The sequence below is a fragment of the Pogoniulus pusillus genome, chromosome Z (genome assembly GCF_015220805.1).
Source record: "Pogoniulus pusillus isolate bPogPus1 chromosome Z, bPogPus1.pri, whole genome shotgun sequence".
NCBI lineage: Eukaryota > Metazoa > Chordata > Aves > Piciformes > Lybiidae > Pogoniulus > Pogoniulus pusillus.
The window spans coordinates 68,294,680-68,311,248 of NC_087309.1; the positions used below are offsets into that span (position 1 = coordinate 68,294,680).

At 41.6% G+C, this 16,569-nt stretch overlaps 1 protein-coding gene across 1 annotated transcript in view; it reads right to left on the bottom strand.

Annotated features, from left to right (window-relative positions):
* The window catches only part of TMC1 (transmembrane channel like 1), an 87,423-nt gene that overhangs the window by 42,226 nt on the left and 28,628 nt on the right, over nucleotides 1–16,569 (bottom strand). Inside the window, exons 5-6 of the mRNA XM_064176341.1 lie at nucleotides 6,444–6,534; nucleotides 5,148–5,229 (exon numbers count right to left, since the gene is read on the bottom strand). Coding sequence (XP_064032411.1) covers nucleotides 5,148–5,229; nucleotides 6,444–6,534 — 173 coding nt within the window. The remainder of the gene's footprint in view (nucleotides 1–5,147; nucleotides 5,230–6,443; nucleotides 6,535–16,569) is intronic.

The following is a 16,569-nucleotide window of genomic DNA, read 5'->3' on the forward strand; positions in this document are numbered from 1 at the left end:
TACTCAAGGTGTGGTCTAACCAGTGCAGAGTACAGGGGCAGAATGACCTCCCTGCTCCTGCTGACCACACCATTCCTGATGCAGGCCAGGATGCCACTGGCTCTCTTGGCCACCTGGGCACACTGCTGGTTCATGTTCAGGCGGGTATCAATCAGCACCCCCAGATCCCTCTCTGTTTGGCTGCTCTCCAGCCACTCCGACCCCAGCCTGTATCTCTACATGGGGTTGTTGTGGCCAAAGTGCAGCACCCTGCACTTGGAGCTATTGAACGCCATCCCCTTGGACTCTGCCCATCTGTTCAGGCGGTCAATGACCCACTGCAGAGCCCTTCTGCCCTCCAACCCGGCCACATCTGCCCCCAGCTTGGTGACATCTGCAAACTTGCAGTTCTTGTATCAGCTATCCTGATGAAATTGGTGCCATGCATGCGTTTGGAACATCTTCATTAAGGCGCTCCATTGGAATTACATCAATTGATAGAGTTGCTGCAAGTCACAGTGCACATACAGTATATGGGCATTTTCACCACTGAGGCAAGAACAGCAATCTCTGATAATTGAAAAGCCTAGGTGAGAATGAGGATAATTTAGATATGGATTCCCCTAACTACATTTACAGAGCAAGAAGGTCCAAACAGTGGGCAACAATGGACATTGCAAAAGGTACCTATAGCCTGTGCCAGCTGGGAACAAAACTAAAACAAGTTTCACCAGTATTTTGTGTCCACTTTGGGGTCCAACACATTCCAGGTATGAATGAAAGAGTAATACTTTGAAGTAGATTTTGGCCACAATTTCCTGCATCCAGTGCCTCAGCATGCTATGCATTTGCATGCAGATTGGCATGCATAGTATAAATTTCAGCAGTGGAACAATGAAGCTCAGTCTTCTATCCCAACACAACTCATAAAATTTTCTGGCATAGATTATCATTGAATGTCCATCTTGCCTCTTTTTTAAGTATAATTACTTCATACTTCTATCATTCTTAAACATCAATGCTCCAACATCTGATTCACCTGTTTCCAAGACAAAGATGCAGCACAGCAGAACTTGATTCCTGCTGTTCTGAAGCTGTACTCCATGTGCTAGAAAGGACTCTCCTCTTGAAGCAGGAGGCCTACCTCAGATAGCCCTGCTCTTCAGGCTGATAACTGGTCTTTCTAGATATCTGGTGATCTGAGAGAGTCAGCATCAGTAAAACATGATATGCTGAATGAGGCTAACTGGAGTATTTTACTGAGATAAATTTAATCCTTGGCTGTGAGAAAAAAGAAAAAAAAGCCACAGTACCCTATAGCACCCATTCTTCTTCTGAGAAATCCAACTAGTCAAAATAGAGAGAAGACTTTGCTCATACACTTCTCAACTCTCACTTCTGGCTGTGCCTTCTTTCTGGAAGTCTCTGTGACTGTCTCTGTGTTAACTCTGATCTGACCTAACTTTTTTCCCCCTAACCTCTTTGCTATATTTTTTTGACATCTCACCTCAGATCTCCAGATTTATCATGTGAGATATATGTGGGCTGATCTGGTTATTTCTGAAGGGAGGGAAAGAGAGAGGGGGGAGGGGTTTGGGTTGGGAGCCCTCTTGGGATTCTGGTTTCTAGGAGGGGTATTGTGTTTCTGTATGACTTTTAACTTGTATATAACTGTAAATATTTGTATATATATGCTTGTAAATTGTGCTAAGCTGTAAATATAGCTTCATTCCTTAAATTCCAGCTGGCTGAGTCTAGTCTGGATGATTTCATAAGAGATTTCATCATTAGTTTGGGTAGCACCCAAACCATCACACATCAGCAGTATAGTACAGGACCTATCTACCCACAAATTAAGATGTAAAATAGATTTTTAGGGAGAAAAATGGCCTCTGTGAAACTTAATATATCTTAATCTCTACACCCTTATGCACTGTAATTGCTTGAGTCAAAAACCATGGCCTGAAGTCCATATGGGGAGCAGTGACAATTGGACACCCCTCAGTGGCCTGTGTTTGGACCTGTGCTGCTTAATATTTCTGTCAATGATACAGACAGTGGGATTGAGTGCACCATCAGCAAGCTAGCAGATGACACCAAGCTGAGTGGTGTTGTCAGTACACCAGAGGGACAGGATGTCATCCAGAGGAACACGGACAAGCTGGAAAGGTGGGCCCAGGTGAACATCATGAGTTTCAACAAGAGTAAATGCAGGGTTCAGCACTTGGACTGGAACAATTCTCACTATCAATACAGGGTGGGGAATGAGGTGATAGAAAGCAGCCCTGTGGAAAAGAACTTGTGGGTGCTGATGAAGGAGCAGCTGGATGTGTGCAGACAGTGTGTGCTTGCAGCTTAGAGGGCAAATCACATTCTAGGTTGCATCAAAATGTACATTGGCAGCAGATTCAGAGAGGTGATTCTGCCACTTTACTCTGCTCTGATGAGACCTCACCTGGCTACTGCATTCAGGTCTGGAGCCCTCAACACAGGAAAGACATGGACCTGATGGTACAGGTCCAGAGGAGGGCCACAAAAATGATCAGGGGGTTGGAGCACCTCTGCTACAATGAAAGGCTGAGGGAGCTAGAGTTGTTCAGTATGGAAGTGACCTGTGCTAGTTTGAAGCCAGCTAGAATGTTTTGGTGTCAAGAACTAGATTACAGGCTGTGAAAGAGAAACAAGGGTGAGGTTTACTTCACTCATAGGCTTGCTGAGATGTATAAGAGTAAGAATTCAAACATAGATTGTTGGAGAAATTCTTGTTAGCAGAGCACACAAGAATTGATAAACATGAGCAACCTGTGCTGGGAACGTCCTTGGAACCCTGCTAGCCCAGGAAATCGATCTGTAAACAACTGAGCACCCCACACACAGCTGCAGTGGGCAGAGACTAGATAACCAAGGGGGCTGGAATGGGTGGTCTGGGAGGCTGACCCTTAGAATGTTGTGATAAGCTAACCTATGCACGCATTACATGTAACTGTGGACCCTCTGACTAACCGATCTTGGTGGAGCACGCCTCTTGCTAGAAGTGCATATAAGTCACTGTATCACGGAAATAAAGTGGATTTGACCATTTAGCCATATTGGTGAACAAAGAGTCATTTTCCCATAGCGCTCCACTGAATTATTTCCCAACAATAGATAAGACAGTCTGTCACTGCCTGGGCTTTGGGCTGCATTTTCTCTCTCTAACCTAACTAGATTAATCCACTTGCTTCCTAACTCACCTGCCCGAACCTCTATTCTGCCTTGGACACAAGAGAACATCTGGGGTAAGGTAGAGAGGGGTGGGAGAAGGTGGAAGGGTAGTTGGGAGCCCCTTCTGGGGACTCAGGTTTCTGGGAGGGCTGTTGTGTTTCTGTATTACCTTTTACCTTGTATATTTCTGTATATAACTGTATATACTGTAAATATCTGCTTGTATAATTGTGCTAATCTGTAAATATAAAAGCTTCATTTAATTTCCAGAGCTGGATGAGTCTAGTCTGGGTGATTTCCAAAGTGTAATGGGGTGGGTAACACCCAAACTGTCACAAGGCCTAATAATAGCCTTCCAGTTCTTGAAAGGGGCCTGCAAGAAGGACAGAGAGAAATTGCTTACAAAGGCCTCTTGTGATAGGGCAAGGGACAATGGAGTCAAACTAGAGAGGAGCAGATTTAAATTGGATATTAGGATCAGGTTCTTTACCATGAGGGCAACACTGGAACAGGTTGCCCAGGGAGGTGGTTGGGGCCCCATCCCTGGAGATACTCAGAGTGAGGCTCAATGAAACTCTGCGCCGCCTTATCAACTCCATCATTAACCTGTTCTTGATTTTAGTACCACAGATTTGCCAATACAAGATATATGCAGAGAGCTGCAGCTCAAATTAACCAGAATCAAATAAATTGTGACTTAAAATTCTGATTGATATTTTGGACCTGTCGCCTTGAAATAAGGCATAAGTCTAAAGTATAAAGTTTTAGAAGAAATCACACTTTGCTTAATGATGCGCTGAATATTTTAAAAAAAAAAAAGATAGAAAACGAGCAAACTTAATAATCTTACTCATTGAGTTTATAAAATGTGCTATTATGCTGAGATTTTCAGACCTTCCAGGCCTTCAAATTAAAAAAAAAAATATGTAAAAGCAGGACTGGAAAAAAAAATCTTCCTGTTCTACTTTGCCATTCTGATTTTACAAGGAAATTAATGTATCTATTTTAAGTTATTTCTAGCAGAACATTTTATGCCAGGAGTCCTTCATTACAGAAACTTGCTCTCAAATGTCTTCAAGATGTCTATTATGTGTCTAGACCACTAAGAGACCACTTGCATCTTGCTGTGTTTAAATACACGTATGCAATGTCTTCTTTCAAAACAATACCTTTAGTGAATAAATGATCTGTTTATCAGTCTGTAGCATTTATGTTTAAGGCTATTATAACTTCTCAAGGATTATTTTGCAGTCCAAAGCTCTACAAAAATTACAGTTTGTTATTTTGCTGTTCTTCATTGTTCTAGTTATTTTCTCTTGATTCAACCCTCAGCTCCTTCAAAAGGCAGGAGGACGTTCTCTAAAACACTTCCATTGTACCTTCAGATGAATTTAATCAGTGGCAGAACCACTAAAGTGTCCATGAAGTTAAGTCAAACTTCTCTCAAAGAGAAGGCTGAAGTTTAAATTTATTACTTGAACTAAAAAACAAAACATACTTGTGCCAAATGATCCTCTCAAATACACCACTAGTACTAATGACAATGTTTTGTTTATTTTAATAGGGACAGTCAAAATCATTACTGTTCCTTCTGTGTTTAAAATGAGAGAAACAACATGAAAATATCTCTTATGTATTGCTCAAGATGAAGGAAAATTGTCACAGAAATAATTACAGTATAAAAACAAACAAGCCAAAACAAACAAACAAAATTTACACTTTTCTAGGATTAGCTTCAACATTGGCTCCTGAGATGCTGCCTCCATGTTCAAGATTTTTATCTGTAAGGTAACTAACTCAAAGAAATTTTCATCTAACTATAATATCAAACTTGATAATTCTTAATTAAAATTAAATACTTATTGATTTTATACTACATTTCAAATACAGATAAGTATTTCTAAAATATTGAAGTATAATTTACCATTTTTGCATGCATCATGAATATGATATTAGATACTTACTTTCAATCTCCTTAATTTTCATTTCCCAAGGTATGCAGGCTGTCTTAAAATTTTCAAAATCTCTTTGAAATTTCATCCATTTCTGAAAAAAAAAAAAAAGTTGTAGATTAAAAACACCAGCCATCATTTCAGTTCCCAAATACTCCATTTCATCTTTAGCTAATGTAACCTCTTAAGTGCAACATAGTCCATTTAATGGAAGTACTATTTTGTAAAGAAATACCATGTTTTATTTTTATTCTGAATATGTTTCCTACAGACTTTTTGTGAAATAGCTATCCCTTACACAAGAATTGTTAAATAATCCTTTCATATAATTAATGTTTTTTAGAATTATTTCTGTGAATGTTATTTATTTCCTTTCCTCTTCAAGATTCAGATCTGGAGCTTGAATTGTGTCATTTAACTGCAATGACTCCATGCAGTAGTTTATCTATTGAATAAGTGTAAGTTGTCTAACTGAGATTCCAGTGCTTTATTATTTTTTGTGGACATTAATGCTTATAAGGTGCAACTATACAACTGCTTGCAGAAAATCCAGTCTGAGAGTAAACCTAAAAAGTAATCGTGCCAAATATTCTTAGCAACATTCTGTATCAACATTTTAGTTTGGAGCAAGACGGTGTTTTTTAAATTAATCTCCCACATCATCACAATTTATCACACCTGTACCTGCACTGTAAAGCAGTATCATGACATAAAACTAAATCAAAATATGTACTTAAGGAGCGTACTTGAGAAGCATGTTATCCACATTCACTGTCACTGGGTGCTTAGTCTTGGGGACCACACAGAATTTAGCCCAAAGAAAGACCTGCCAGAACGCATAGTGTATGGTCATATGGTGTTAAGTAACCACAGGTCATATTTCCATTCTTAAATCTACAGAGACATATCACTTCCTAAGCTATATATGCCCTAGAGCCTTGGTTCAGTCTAGATGTGTACAGGACTTTTTCTGTGGAGTAAAATAGATATTTTTTGATCTTTCACAGAGGGCTCTCTCAAGGATTTCATCCTTGTGATTCCATTGTGGATTTCATTGTATTGTTGACTTTGTCCACAGAAAAGCCCAATCTACATCAAGAGAAATTAACAACTTGTTTTGATGATAAGTCTCAGCCAATCTGATAACGCACATTATAAATCATTTCATGTAAAAGCAGTGGAACTAAAAGTGTTAAAATTCAAAGAAAGACAATAAACTCTGTTTTGGAAGATGGGTATCTATTTAAAAGAATCTGCAAAAGGCTTCCCATTTTGAATTATATAAATTGAAATAAATAACCTATTTACCTTGGTCATCATCACTTTGTATGCATAGAATTTTTTTCCTTTTCCTTTTCCAAGAGCACCTTCAAACTTGTCAACAAACAGCTGAGCTTCCCTGGAAAATTATGGTAAAAGAGAGATATAGCTGATGCTACTGTCAATTTTCTGTTGTCTCTACCATGGCAAGGTAATTTTTCATGTGCTCTAATTTCTCATAGAGTTTTGTATAATTCTGTTGCCTTAGTAATGTTTAGAAAGAAGACCTCTGAGATTTTATATTTCACAGAAGACTGATTTATATGCATTTGTGGTTCTGAAGTCAGCCTACATTCAGTTAATGTTATCAAACATCTTTTGTTACAGTGACTTCCTCTTGTAGTTCAGCTACTGCCCATTTGTGCCATTCAAACTCACAAACTTATTCCACCTCCTTCCACCTAATACAAATGATCCAGCTATCTGAAGGAAATTTATTTTCATTTTTTATTTTGGAGCTATGTGTACAGTAGAGCCGTCATTTCCCTGTGTCTAGCTTTCTCAAGATGAGATTTAATGCAACTATTCAGAATTTCTGCATATATCATCTCTAACTATACTATTCTTGGAAGAATTTCTTAGAAGTGCAGTTTCAATAATTCCCCAAACCCTAAAATTTTGCTTAGAAATATATGGAAATGAAATAATACGCTGGTGATACATATAGGAAAGGAAGATTTTAGATTTGTTTTTAAAAGGCCTGGTATCTATGGATTAAGACAACAAACAGGTGAGAACAAAAGCATACTTATATTTCTTGTTTTGTTTAATTTTCATTGATGAATTCCATGTGTGTCTCAGATTACTATTCACTATTGATCTCTCATGTAGATGCTGATGAAGTAGTAATAAGAAGTCCACAGACAATAAAGAGAGACTTCAGAGTGCTGGAATGACTAGTCAACGGATCATGAGCACAAGCAGTATTCTCCACTATTGCTCCAGTTGCAGGGTGTGATGAGTAAATAAACAGAAATAAACACATGATCAATGCCTGTCTCTAAGTGTCATGTCCACATCTGGAATTTGGGTTCTTTAATCATAAGATAATTTACAGGACACAAAGTCTGGTGGACTGCTGGTGGCAATAGACAGGATACACCTGTCTCAAAGCACAAGAGGCATCCTAGCCCAGAAGCTAACTGGGCTCATTGAAAGAGCTTTAAACTAGATTGGAAAATGGTAGGGAACAAAACTTGGCTTGCCCTAGGGCAGGACACCAATGTTTGAAGGATGGTGTGATAACAAGGTCTTTTGGTCTGACGTATAAGCAGAAGTGGGGAACAGACACCTGTGTGGCAGCAGATGGAAGGGTTGTTGACAGGTCAATAACTGTAAGAGCACCTGAGAACAGTTAGGCAAGAATTAGGACTTTCTCCTGAGAAAAAAACATGGTAGAACCATTAGACAAACTGAAGTGCATTTATAGTAATTCACAAGGCATGGGGAACTAAGTGCAGGAGCTGGAAGCCTGTGGCAATGCAGCCAAACCCATTCTCCCTGCTACTCTGTGAAGTCAGGATTGGTGGGGAGAGCAGAAGTGTGGGAAAACAGAGCAAGGAAGAAAACAACTCCAGCCTTCCAAGGCCGTTTCAGTGGACATATGGGCCCTTTCCCCCTAGCTGCATGGGAGAGGCAGAACTCTTGTGCCAGCACAAGCCTAGACATGCAGAAGTGATACTTATCAGTTTCCTGCCCTTTTTCTGCATGTTGGAATATGGTCTTCTGATGGCATCTGCAAGATATATGTCCATGGGTGATATAAAACAAGTTGGACAGAGAGCACAATTTGTCTTCTCCCTAGGGTTCTATCTCCTTCATGTGTGGATTACAAAGTCACCGTTCCAGGAGGATTTTCAGAGAAAAAGAGACACCAGAGGACTTCTCACAAGCAGAACCAGTGTTACCAATAAATCTGGAATTTTCCTAAGTCTCTGGGGAATGCCTTCCTCTTTTTAGTAGGGACAATATACTGCTGCAGATTCAACCATTTCTCAAATACCGATCTTTAACTATTTGTAGCTGTTCCTGTAACCTGGAGGCATTGTGCAATGAAACAAAGAACTTGTAAATAATATTTTACTAGTTCTTGTATATTAGTTACATGGGTGGTGGGGGTTTAAAATTAATAAATATTTTTATTAGTTTTCCACCCCCCCACCACTTTATTCATAACAAAGCCATTGTGCATCAGGAGAGCTATGATATTGTGGTCATCACAGAAACATGGTGGAATGTGTCACATGACTGGAGTGCAGCAATCAATGGCTACAAAACATTCAGAAGGGACAGGCAAGAAAGGAGAGGAGGTGGAGTGGTCCTGTATGTCAGGAAACATTTTGCTTGCGTTGAAATTAAAGATGGTGATTGTAAGGTTGAGTGCTCAAGGGTAGTACTCAGGAGGAAGGCCGACAAGCCATATAAACTGTTGGGAGTGTGTTATAGAGCAACCAGCCAAACAGAAAAATATTCTTTAGGCATCCGGGAGAAGTTTTAAAATCACTTGTTCTTGTTCTTGTGGTTGATTTCAGCTTCTCTGATGGTCTGCCGGAAATACAATACAGCAGAGAAGTAACAGTCCTGGACTTCCCTAGAGCGTGGTAGATAGCTGGCAATGGAGCCAACTAGGGAAGGTGCCCTGCTGGACCTGCTTTCATGAAGATAGAAGGACTTGTGGGTGATGTAACACTTGGGGGCCATTTTGGACACAGAGACCACAAAATAAAAGAGTTCTCAGTTGTTGGAACAAAGAGGGAGGTCAGCATAACTGCCACCTTGGACTCCCAGTAAGCAAACTTTGTCTTGTTTTGGAGTCTGGATGATCATTCTTCAAGAAGGGGGTCTTAAAGTCACAGGAACAAGCTGTCTGCGTGTGCTGAAACATAGGCTGTCAGGGAAGAAGACTATCTTAGGTGAATAGAGAGTTTTGGTTCCAGCTTATAGAAAAAATGACAGTTTATGGCTTTTGAAAGAAGGGGCAGACCACTCAGGAGGACTATAACAATGTCATGAGACTGTGGAGGAAGAAAATTAGAAGGGCCAAAGCCAAAATACAAATAAACCTGGGTATTAAAGAGTACAAAAAAATGCTTCTACAAATATATTATCAACAAATAGAGGATGAAATAAATTTTCAATCCTTAATTGTATGCAAGGGGGAACATAGTGGTAAAAGTGAAAAAAACACTGAGGTACTGAACACCTTCTTTGTCTCAGTCTTTATTAGGAAGAATATTTTCTTCCTGGATATCCAACTCCTGAGCTGGAAGACATAGATGAGGAGTGGAACAAAGCCTTGTTATCCAGTAGCACATGGTTAGTGACTTGCTGCACTGCTGACACATACTCAAGTCTAAGTGGCCTGATAGTACACAAAAAGGTACTAAGACAACTGTCAGAAGTGCTCTCCAAGATACTTTAAATCATTTGCCAGCAGTTTTGTCTAACCAGAGCTATTCCAGATGACTCAAGATTAGTAAATCTGACACCCATCTTCAACAAGGCACAAAAGAAGGATCCAAAGAATTACAATCAGTTAGTCTGATCTTGGTACTAGGAAAGGTCATAAAGCTGATAATCTTAAATGTCATTATGCAGAATGTGTAGGGCAACCTGGTGATCAGGCACAGTCAGTATAGGTTTGAGAACAGCAGGTCCTGGTTGACAAACCTGCTCTCTAACAACAAGGTGACCTACTAAGTGGATGAGAGAAAGGCTGTGGATGTTGTTTACCTGGACTTAAGTAAAGCATTTGTCACTGTGTCCCACATCCTTGTGGAGAAACTGGCTGCTTCTGGCTTGGACGGGTGGATGCTTCACTGAGTTAAAAACTGGCTGTTTGGTTGTGCCCAAAGAGTGGTGATGAACAGAGTTAAATGCAGCTCGCAACTGGTTACAAGCAATGTTCCACAGGACCCAGTGCTGGGTACAGTTCTCTTTAATATCAATCTATCAATGATCTGGATGAGTGGTTTAAGTGCATTCAGTAAGTTTGCAGATGACACCACGCTAGACAGGTATGTAGATCTGCTTGAGGGTAGGTAGGCTCTACAGAGAGACCTGGACAGACTGGCCAAGTCTCACTGTATGAAATTCAATAAGGCCAAGTGCTTTGTCCTGCACCTGGAGTTAGGGCTGAGTATCTGGAAAGTTGCACAGTAGAAAAAAAACTAGGTGTTTCTTGACAGCCATCTGAACATGAGACAGTAATGTGGTCAGATGGCCAAGAAGGCCAACATCATCCTGGTTTGTATTTGGAATAGTGTGACAGGCATGACAAGGGAAGTGATTGTCCCCCTGTACTCAGCAATGGTAAGGCCACACTTTGAGTATTGTGTTGTTTTGGATCCCTGTGGTGATAGGCCACAACAGGCCCACTTTGAGTCCAGGCATAGTCCACCACTCCCCCTTCTCCTTCTGGAGTTGGGAGAGACCTGCAAGAAAGGACAAAGGAGAAGGAGCCACTGAGTCTGAGGACCGTGGCTTGCCCAAACTTGTTTTGCTCCTGTTTACACCCTGTGGTAAACAAGTAACATACATTTGCTTTGTGCCTGACTCGTGCAAGGCCTATAGCTTCACCTAATATGCTTAGTTCTGGTGACGTGCCATCCTGATTTGTTAATCACAGTTGCCCATTGGAGCAATTAAGACTCAGGCAATTGATAAAAGTAGGCCAGAATTTGTAAATAGCTTGCGTCACCTAGCCTTGCTTTGCCTTGTCATGCCTCACCTTACCAAGCCTCTCCTTGCTATACCATGTCTTGCCTTGCTTTGCTTTGCCTTGTCTAGCCAAGCGTTGCCTTGTTGCCTTGGGGACCAGGAAGCCTTGCTGCTTCAAGACCAGCCCTGCTGCTGTACCAAGCTTGTCTGCCTGGAAAACTTTGCCATGCCTCAATTTAAGAAGTTTAAGTGTCCTTCATGCCACACCCAGTATAAATGGTAAATGGACACTTTGTCTAGAAAAGCATAAATAGAGCAAGAGAGAACAGGAAAAGGTTCCCACCTTGAGAGCTCTCACTTTGGGAGGTCCTGCCTTCAGAGGTCTCCATCTTTACAGAGTGCCCTATAGGACTGGTTCTCACTTTTGGATGGCTCTGTCGTGGAGGGCCCATAGGCGCAAAATAGGCTTATTCATGCTTTGCCTTGCCTGGACATGTTTTTCTGCCCACAGCAGAGGTAAACACATGAAGAAGCACAAAGAAACACAATATACCTGGTGCCATGAAGTCTGGCCTGCCCAGGGCCCAGGTTGTGTAACATTGTTGTGTAAGATACACACACTTGGCTTGCACCTGCCTAGTGCAAGGCCCTTGCTTTTTTGAAAATTAGGGAAAAGCAGGCTCGTGGACCTGGCCTATTATGGTATGCTTTGGTTAGCTGCCAAGATGAATCATCATTCTGGTGGCCAAAGGGACATTAATTTTGGCCCACATTTGATAAATAGAAGTGTACAGGTAAACAACATGCTTTTTGCTTATGCTTATGGCTGCCTGCCTGCTTGCTTGCTTTGCTGCTATTTGCCTGTGCTATCTACTTTTCTCTATGGAGACAGAGTCTCCCATGGGCTCCCAGCCAGCCATGCACACTTGCACGCCACTGTGGTGAGTTATCAGGACTAGATCCTGTATCGCTTGCCTTTATCAACGGAGAATAGTCTCCCATGCAGCTGTGCACCCTATTGCATGCTCACTGCCGTATCGCTGTCTGGTAAGCTCCACTGCCACAAGTTACCAGGAGCAGACCCTGGATTGTCTGCACGCAATTCGCCTGAATGGCCAGCATGACATCGTGCTGAGACTGCGTGACATCCTGCCTCTGCACCTGAAATTCCTGCCTAAGAATCCCTGGACATGTACACAGATCGTCCAGAAGAAGCCAGCAGAACAAGGTCAGAGACTGTCCTTTCCCCCTGAAGCCGGGAGGATCCCACAGCCTCAAAGTCCACAGGCAGAGTCCTTGAAGATTGAACACTTGTATAGGCTGTGACATAGCCCCAGATGGTGACTGATAATTACTAAGAATTTGTGACTAAATGCTTTAATGCCTCTGTAAATCTCTACTGCCTTCTGCCGTGGAGCTTGGGCCCATCTACTGGGCAAGCAGCGTATAGACCCCAAGTGGCATTTGGCTGTGGGGAAATTCCTCTCTCTGTTTATAGTTTGAATATTTGCTAGTTATTAACTAGTTACTGTTTGATGTTATTCCTTCAATGTCTTCCATTCCCCAACACATAACCATGTAAGAACAAATAATAAAATTCAGTGGTTAGGAGTGGCAAGAGTTCAGGACATTGAAATTAATAAATTATATATTTTTATAGAATATCATCTCGCATCAATTACTTTTCCCCCCTCCACAACAGGCTCCTACCTTTTTACACAGCTTTTGTTTTTACCCCATCCCTGCTTTTGGATGGTTGTCACCATTTTTGCACCCTTCTGTGCAAACTGGAAGGCTTGGCATGGCCTGGGGTCCTTTGGGAGAGCCACCGTTGACATCTGTGTCAGCCACTTTCAGACTATATCAGTACCCAACTTCCTGGCTGCTTCCAGTACTGGGGGACTGTGGTGGAGGGGCTGCAGCCCCAAAACTGAGGCCTCTCTATGCCTCTACATGCCTGGACGTGTTTTTCTGCCAGGATCCACGGCAGTAAACAGGTTGTGTAACAAACACACACCTAGTCTGTGTACCCCTGGGGTCCGCTTAGGTAATCCCCTATTGGGAGGGTCCGGGCAAACAGCTTCTGCCTATTAAGGTAAGGTTTGGCTTACTGCCAGACTGATTGGTCACTTTAGATGGCCAAATGAGCCACAAATCTAGGCCCAGAGTCTATAAAGAGGAGTGCAAAGGTGCACCACGTGTTCAGAGTATTCAGAGGTTCAAGCTCAGCTCTCTGATCCATATAGCAGCATCTTGTGGCCCTGACTTGCTTACACAGCCTAGACACAGAGTCAGGCCCTTACTCACTCACTTGCAAACTCACTGAGGCTCAGCCCTCTTGAAGTGATCTCAAGGTGCAGTTAAGCTGTCTGCGTACCCTTTGAGAAGCAGAGCACATGCACGCCTGCACTTGATGAACATATGGGGAGCCGAGAGCCCCCTGCCTAAGCCTACAGCTATCTCAAATTGCTCATGGAGATCAGACTCCCTGCAGCCCAGCATATACTGCTTGCCCGCTGCCCTGTAAACCTGGAGAATCCAGGATCAGCAGATCTTCCAGACTGTCTGCTAACCCAAACACAGCTTGCTAGTTGTGAGACAACCGTGCCAGAGACTGCATGGAGAGAAGGTCAGAGAAATCCTGTTTACCCCAGTAACTGGGCGTGCTAGTTAGAAGCAAGCTGGAATGTTTTGGTACAAGAACTTGATAACAGGCAGTGGAATGAAAACATGGTGTCTCCTTCTCTCACAGTCATGCTGAGAACTCTGGGAAGAAGAAGTAAACTTTCTCCATTTTGTCTTCTTCTTCTGCCTTTGCCTTCAGACCTGGTCACATCTCACTAACCTTGCTCCTACTAACCTTGCTCCCTAACCTCTTGGCCGCACCTCTCTTCTTCCTGAGAACTGGGGTAAGGTTGAGAGGGCTGGGGGAGATGTTGGGGTGGTTTGAAATCCCCTCCTGGGGACTCAGGTTTCTGGGAGGGGAGTTGTGCTTTTGTATTGTTTATCCTTTGTATATTTCTGTATATAATTGTATATAACTGTATATATTGTAAATAGCTGCTTGTAAATTCTGCTAGCTGTAAATAAATTGCTTCATCTATATTCCCAGGGTCCGTCTGAGTTAGCTGGGTACCTATAAGTGTGGGGGGGTGGGGTAACCCCCAAACCATCACACTGGGAACACCTATCATTTTCCTGCAAGCCGGGAAGATTTCATCTCCATAAAGATCCGAATACTGGGCACACGCTGTGACACAATCCTGGGAGGGTGATTATTAATACTTAAGAGCAACACATTTAAGCAAGCTTTAATTCCTTTGTAAGATAAGTTACCTCTGTCTTAAGAGCACACACAGTTTCAGCCCTTGCTGGGCAAACAGTATAGTTGTTAAGAGGCATTAAGCCTAAGGGAATCTTTCTCTCTGCCTATAGTTGTTGATAATTTGATAATTAATAATCCAATCCCTGTAAATATATCATATCCCAACTGTTTTCATAACCATGCAATAGAACTTAATTACATAGTGGTTGGGGGTGGTACAAATTTGTAAATATTAATTTTAATTAAAAAAATTATAAACAATTAATACCACCTCAAATTAATTTCTCACCTTCCTCTAACAAGGAAGGAATAGAAATCCCCCTTCACAACAGGGACACTAGCAGTTTTGGCCCTCCCCTGCTGCTGTGAAGGCAGCATTGTTCCATCATCATCCCACTCATGGAAGAAATATTTGAGATATTTCTGAGTTTGGCAGCTCTGCCACTCACCTTGGGATTCTGCTTCATGGACATACACTACTGGATATTGGCTGCAGTGTCAGAAGGCTGCTTCTGCAGAGGAATCCAGTAAGGGATTATTGCCGAATGCCTATCTCACCTCCATGAGTAAGACCTGCTCTTCCCTTCATCTTCTGCTCAGCCTGATTAATAATGGGGTAAAGCTGTGTTTATAGCTTAGCCTTTTCCATTTTCTGGCTTCCTAAATATCTGAAATTGTCTATAATATCCTTTTTGAAGAAATTCCCAATTGAACTGAATCTGTAAATAAACCTAAACTTATTTTTGTACATAGTTTGAGGCGAGATTCACGGAAAATGAAATAATTCTATTTTTATCATTCCTGAGTCAGCCACATTAATTCCCTGCCTCCACAACACTGTGATAAAGATGAAATCAAATTATGTATGAAGACAGCTGTTAGCTGTGTCACAGTTTCTCTTAACTCATGGTTAAGAGTCTCAAAGTCTTTAAAAATACTGTAGACTTTTAGTAACGGCAAATGCTTAGATGATGGGAACTGGCTGAAGGAGAGGGGTCAGGAGTCCCCAGAAGCTTATACAATCAAGCCTTTGCCTTGAGTTCTGAGTGTATTGAAATGCAGTAAGCTGCAGTAGTGTGTGTGATGAAGCTCAAAGGCATTTGTCCTTGAGCTTTCTGATAAACAGCTTCCATGGGACTGTGTCCAGATAGAAAGGGAAGCTAGCTTCATCAGGAAACTGCAAGTAGAAGGACCGTGCAAATTCCAACCTTTAGATGATTCGATCGCTAAATAGCAGTACTGAAAGGTATTCTGGGTTCTCACTAAACATGTATGCTCATGCACCAACTATAAAAAGGCTGATGCTCGCAATCAACTTTGGATTGTCCTGTAGCTAACTCATATTGGATTGTCTCTTGACTTTCCCAACTCCGCACTTAGGATAATTGTCATACTATCATTTGAAGACCTACCAAAATCTTTCTCCACCAGACACCTTCCACACTAACCTCTTTACCTTGCAGTACCAAGGCTCCCACTTGCCTTTTGCTTCTACACTTCCCAAGACAGTGCAAAATCAAACTATTGATATTGGACTTTCCATCTCTGAGATCCTTCTGCCTTCCAAGTGCTCACACCTAATCTCAGCTGATGAAGCACCAGAATCAGTTCACCTCGTCTTGACAAGACTTCATCATGACTTTTCCCATAAGAAAAACAGAGGAGCCAGGGTAAAAAAAAAAAAAGCAGGAGCAAAAAGATTATTTCTGCTTTAGGAAACTCGTGTCCCAGTGTCCCTTTTAAATCTGTGTCCTCAGTTGTTAAAATCTTGTTGCAACATAAGGAGACACAAGGCAATTCTAACACAGATAGCAGCTTCTTTGTAAAGTCAGCAGTTATTGTAGAAGTAGCTCCATAAAAGCAGCCAGAATCAATAAACTGAATCTCTGTTAATCTACCAAGTCAGCATATCATATTCTGGACTAAAGAGGAAAACCTTCTGCCATGACTTCTGTCACTAAGTAATTCAAGCATTGGAGCCTGTTTATGAAAAATTACTGAAAACAGAACCTACAGAGCTGTAGAAAACCTGTGCTCTCAAGTCACTAATTACATGCAGCTATGTTACTAATTATGAAGATTTCAAATCATAAGTTATTTTAGGAGTAAAGCAGTACATTAAAATTAAAG